The sequence below is a fragment of the Scyliorhinus canicula genome, chromosome 14, assembly GCF_902713615.1.
Source record: "Scyliorhinus canicula chromosome 14, sScyCan1.1, whole genome shotgun sequence".
NCBI classification, from domain to species: domain Eukaryota; kingdom Metazoa; phylum Chordata; class Chondrichthyes; order Carcharhiniformes; family Scyliorhinidae; genus Scyliorhinus; species Scyliorhinus canicula.
In genome coordinates this window covers 32,744,950-32,750,949 of record NC_052159.1, presented here as the reverse complement: position 1 = coordinate 32,750,949, position 6,000 = coordinate 32,744,950, and the positions used below count along the sequence as shown (strand labels likewise).

The window sequence follows — 6,000 nt, the reverse complement described above, 5'->3', positions numbered from 1 at the left end:
CGCATGATAGCATGTGTTAAAATTGAGCTAAAAGTTTATTTTCTTAGTGAAAGAGGACGTACCTGAAACGTGAATGGATCAAAAATGATAAAGAGGGGGGGCATCTGTAAAACTAGCAAGTCTATTAAAAACTACCACAGCGGTGTCAACAAAGGCTTCAAATTATTTCACAAGTTCACAATATTTAGTAATAGCAACACTAACGTCACAAACTAAGGGAACGTTGCGCAAGACTTTTCACTACTCGTTCTGTAATAGATACAGGGAATAACTGCTTTCAGTTTGGCGTGCCGTGCGCAAAGACTAATGGTGCTGCAGATGGTTCGCTGAACTGCGAAGAGTGCAGAGAGAAAGTTGTTAGCCAATGTTCGAAGTGGGTGTAGCACTGTGTGCAGTTTGCTGTATTTGTTTAATCATCGAGAGTTAAATCAGTGTACCGCTGTTTACCTGGGCTTCACAGCACAATTCAACCTTGTCAAATTCCATTGTGTTACTGAGCATTTGTGTGTCAGGATACTTTTGTGTTCCCGGACTATCTTATGAAGCGATTTAAAAGAGAAACCCCGTGGAGTGGAGTTCAAAATAAAGTGGAGCCCGATAGTGCAGGTTCAGATCCGAATGGTGATGACCTCTTTATCCTGGCGTCTGGAAATACAAGTCACTCAGCTGTCAGTATGAGCGCCCCATGGACTGTTAGTGATCAAATGGAGCATGAAAGCAATAGAAACTTTCGTCAGTGTGAAGAAGGCGAAGTTTCACAGAAGTGTAATTCGAGCAAGAAGGTGACAACTGTTGATCAGGTTAGTGCAAAAAAAATTTCAGACAGAATGTCCCATTCGATGAGGATTAACCAAAACAAAAAAATGCAGAAATTATAAATGTTCAGGTGGTTCATCAGTGTGATCTGAACTCGGCATGTTCCTGAAATTGCACTTATCCAGGTTGATCTTTGTACAAAGAGAATTTCTTTAAACAGGGTTTCGACTCAATTAATGGTAAGTTTTTGTGATAGTGTCACAATGCAGCTGATGGCAGGGCGGCTTTAGAACATAGAACAGTGCAGCATAGTACAGGCTCTTCGGCCCACAATGTTATGTCGACCATTTATCCTGAACTAAGATTAACCTAACCTACACCTCTTCAATTTACTGCTGTCCATGTGCCTGTCCAAGAGTCACTTAAATATCCCTAATGACTCTGACTCCACCACCTCCACTGGCAGTGCATTCCCCGCACCCACCACTCTCTGTGTTAAGAACCTACCTCTGACATCTCCCCTATACCTTCCTTCAATCACCTTAAAATTATGTCCCCTTTTGACAGCCATTTCTGCCCGGGGAAAAGTCTCTGGCTAGCCACTCTATCCATGCCTCCCATCACCTTGTACACCTCTATCAAGTCATCTCTCTTCCTTCTTTGCTCCAGTGAGAAAAGCCCTAGTTCCCTCAAGCTTTCTTCATAAGACATGACCTCCAGTTCAGGCAGCATCCTAGTAAATCTCCTCTGCACCCTCTGTAAAGTATCCACATTCTTCCTATAATGAGGTGACCAGAACTGGACACAATATTCCAAGTGTGGTCTAACCAGGGTTTTATAAAGCTGCAGCAAAACCTTGCGGCTCTTAAACTCAATCCCTCTGTTAATGAAAGCCAACACACCATACGCCTTCTTAACAACCCTATCAACCTGGGTGGCACCTTTGAGGGATCTATGCACATGGACCCCAAGATCCCTCTGTTCCTCCACACTTCCAAGAATCCTGCCTTTAACCCTATATTCAGCATTCAAATTCAACCTTCCATAATCAATCACTTCACATTTATCGAGGTTAAACTCCATCTGCCACTTTTCAGCCCAGCTCTGCATCCTGTCAATGTCCTGTTGTGACCTGCAACAGCCCTCGACACCAACTCCAACTCCCTTTGTGTCATCGGCAAACTTACTAACCCACCCTTCCACTTCCTCATCCAAGTCATTTATAAAAAACATAAACAGCAGAGGTCCCAGAACAGATCCCTGTGGGACATCATTGGTCACTGACTTCCAGGCGAAAAACTTTCCATCCACTACCACTCACTGTCTTCTTTTGGCCAATTCTGTCTCTAGACAGCCAAATTTCCTTGTATCCCATGCCCCCTGACTTTCTGAATGAGCCTACCATGAGAACCTTATCAAATGCCTTACTGAAATCCATATACACAACACCCATTGCCCAACCTTCATCACTGTGTCTCGTCACATCCTCAAAGAATTCAGTGAGGCTTGTGAGGCATGACCTGCCCCTCACAAAGCCATACTGACGATCTTTAATGAAACTATGTTCATTTACAATGAAACACACCATACCCTGGCACAGGGCGCTTACTGATAGGGCCCCAAAATGATGAGCGGGTCTCTCACAGCTAATCAGGGACGAACTACTATGATATCCTTTACAGGATTTACATCATTCTGCTGAGTCATTCTTTTTCCTGACACAATCACCTGTCAGAGATACATTATCCATGAGGCTTGTAATGCTGCGTGGCTGTGCAATGAGGAGGAACAGTGTGGAATCAGTGAGGGACCCAGCCCATGGTACATGATGGGAGTTGTAGTTCTGCCGCATGTTCGGGAGTTTGAATCTGAGAAAGCACATGAGCAAGCAGTTGTCACGTGGGTGGGGTTGGATTTAGCGGTGCGCACCTGTAAATCCCAGCCCTGGGTGACGGAAGCCAGGATCGCAGCCATTTAATCCCCCCCCCCCCCGCCTACTGTCTCTCCCCCTCTCCCTCAGCCCCCACCCCAGCCCCCTCCTTCACTCTCCATCTCCCACCCTCACCCCATCTGCCTTCCTCACTGCATCTTCACCTCTTTACCTCACCATCCCTCCTCCTTGACCCCATTTTCACTTCCTCACGTCCATTCCTCCTTCATCCCTGTTCCTCCACCCTCGCCACCATTCCTCTCCTTCATTCCCCCTTCCACACTCTGCCAACCCCACTCCCTCACACCCAGCCCCATTCCTTCACCCTCACCTTGCCCCTTCACCTCAACCTTTCTCCTTCAATCAACCATCCTACTCCTTCACCTACAGCCCCTCCCTCACCCTGCATTCACCCTTCTTCACACCGCACCCCCCTTCCTCAACCTGCATCCCCTCTCCTTCACCTCCCCATTCCCCCTCACTTACTGCTATCCCCCTCCCTCACTCCCATCCCTCATCCCCTTCACCCTTCATCCCCCTCTGCACCTCTATCCCTCACCCTCCCATCCCCTCTCCTTTACCTCCCTATTCCTCCTCACTCACTGCTATCCCCCTCCCTCACTCCCATTCCTCATCCCCTTCACCCTTCATCCCCCTCTGCACCTCCATCCCTCACCCTCCCCTCTCCTTTACCTCCCTATTCCTCCTCATTCACTGCTATCCCCCTCCTTCACTCGCATCCCTCATCCCTTTCACCTTCCTTCCCCCCTGTGCAACCCCATCCCTCACCCCCTCATCTCCCCTCCTTCACCCCACCATCCCCTTCACACCCCATTCCTGCCCCACTTCACTTCCTACCCTCTCCTTCACCCTGCATCCACCAGTCGGAAAATATTGATTGTGTGGGAGTGAGGGTGTGTGTGAGAGACTTCGGGCGCGTTTCTCCGCACTCACGACGGTGCGGAGAATAGCGGGGGTCGTAAATGTTTACAGCCACGCTAGTCTGACGCCCTCCCGCTATTCTCCCCACGCCCGACTCCCGACACGAATCGCTGCCGCCGTTTTTTTTACGGCGAGCAGCGATTCTCAGCTGGCCGATGGGCCGAAGTCCAAGCCCTTTACGACCGTTTTTAGGAACGTCAAACACACCTGGTCTGACCGTTCGTAAAAACGGCCGTAAAGTTCGGATCTTGGCAACCATGGCACCGATTGACACGGCAGTACCACAGCCATGCCAAGGATGCCATGGGCCCGCGATCGGTGCCCACCGATCGCGGGCAGCGGGTCCGATTCCTGCGCACTCTTTGTCCTTCCGCCGCCCCGCTGTATCAATTCGCGGGGCGGCTGAGGGGCATCCCGGCCCGCGCATGCGCGGGTTTCGCACAAATGCGCGATGACGTCATCCACACATGCGCGGGTTGGAGTCTTCCAATCCGCGCATGCGCGGCTGACATCATGTGACGCGTCAGCCGTCGCAAACTCTGGCAAGCGGGCTTAACGAAATTCGTTAAGCACGCGATGCCGGAGTTCAAGGCTGCGGCATGCTAGCCCCGACCGGGGACCAGAATCGGTTTCCGGTCGGGGGGGCGGAGGCTGGCGTCAAACCCGCCCGTTTTTGACGCCAGCCTTACGATTTCTCCCGGTTTGGGAGAATCGCGCCCTTCATGTGTGAGACCCATTTGTATCCAGGCCCCTTCAGGAGTGAACTGATCCTGAAAGCGACATCGACATGGGGAGGCTCCCCTTGGCATTGAGATGCAATTGTCTGCTAAGTGTATGTAATAAATCCAAGGAGGCAGATGTCCCTTCAGCAGAATCCCTATTATTAACAAAACCAACATCAGTACGACCAGGTGCACTCAGCTTGCTGTCTATACTGGGAATGCAGAGGATCTGACAGTCCCTATTATATACAAAGTAGAAGTTCCCCATTTGGCCCACTAATCAGGGAACTTGTATTCCAATTGCCCAATCTCAAAGGCCTGGTCTAAGTCATTACAGTGTTCAAGGGGCAGTCGCCATCGCAATAGGATGTGGTGCACAGGAGAGCACCGCCAGCTCACCTGAAGAGAGGAACTCATTCTGCAGGTAAATCCTTCACCCCAGCACTGAGGTGAGGCAATTTGAGTCTACTTTGGGCCTGCATTCTCTCAGAAACAACAAGGTATTCTGCTTTTCGATTAATGTCCTTCCTCCCTTTGTATTATCGCAAACTGGAGTGGACCAAGTCAACGGCCTCTGTAACAGAAGCTCAGCACCAGGGCTGTGACCTCTTTAGACTTCCCAAGCTAATAAATATTTTACAAGGATCAAGCTTTGGGTCATGTAAAGCCAAATTATCTAAGAATATGGAGGTTTGTTTAGACCCTGGATGTTACGTCTTTCACTTCATTTTATACATAACTGCAATACCTAAAATTAACTATGTATATTACGAAACTATGATAATTGGTCAGAAACTAGGATAGATAGTATGTCAGGGAAAAGATAGTTGAGTTGCAGGCAAGAATTTCCTTCCTTACGCAACATATTGGGAAGTAATGGATTTAATCAGCAGCATACTCCTAAGATGATATCTGATTTCGGGGGGGAAACTAGAATTTCATAGCACAGATGCAAACTAGTTGACTCATCATTGTCACTGCTCAGCCCTCAAAAAGAACTGTCCACTGCTTCTCAGCAATGAGCCACGTGATGGAGTCTAGTCCTCCCATAGTTTCTAGTGGGTACATTCCATGTCATTACAATCCCCCAAATTATAATATTAGTTATTGTATCATCATATTTCATTTGTTGAGAAAATGATTTCTGCAACTTGTTGTACCTGCTGTAAGAATGGGTTCAATTTACAGGTATCAAGAAAGGCTTCAAAAATAGAGATTGGGGTGCACTTATCGATAGAAATAAGTTATAGAGAAGAAAAATAATTTTGTGTCCATAAGTGGTCAGAAAGTATCCTCAAAAGTTGGCAAGATTGTATGTCTGGGTGTCAGATACAGCTGAAGTTAACTAAAGCCCCAATTGAAAGTCAAAAACGCATTGGAAAAAAAACAACTGATCAGGTGGTATTCCCATGGCAAAGTTTGATAAGCTCTGGTAGAAGTCAGAAAAGCCACATAGGCCCTTTGAAAGATTTAGCATGGTGGTTATGATTGAGGACAAGGATACGGCTGAAATGTTAATATATATGTTTTGTATTTATTTTCTCTATTGTACATAATTCAGTGCAGTACAAATGTTTTAGATATTGTTTACTTGAATGTAAATGCATAAATGGCCGTAGCTTTGTTTGAGGCAATGCGATTGATCAGGGG

At 47.5% G+C, this 6,000-nt stretch overlaps 1 protein-coding gene across 1 annotated transcript in view; it reads left to right on the top strand.

Moving 5' to 3' along the window:
• The first annotated feature begins 364 nt into the window (after nt 1-364).
• Nucleotides 365-6,000, top strand: part of LOC119977551 (copper-transporting ATPase 2-like) — a 141,613-nt gene continuing 135,977 nt past the window's right edge. The window contains exon 1 of the mRNA XM_038818623.1: nt 365-800. Within this exon, the coding sequence (XP_038674551.1) occupies nt 540-800 (261 nt within the window). The 5' untranslated portion in view covers nt 365-539. The remainder of the gene's footprint in view (nt 801-6,000) is intronic.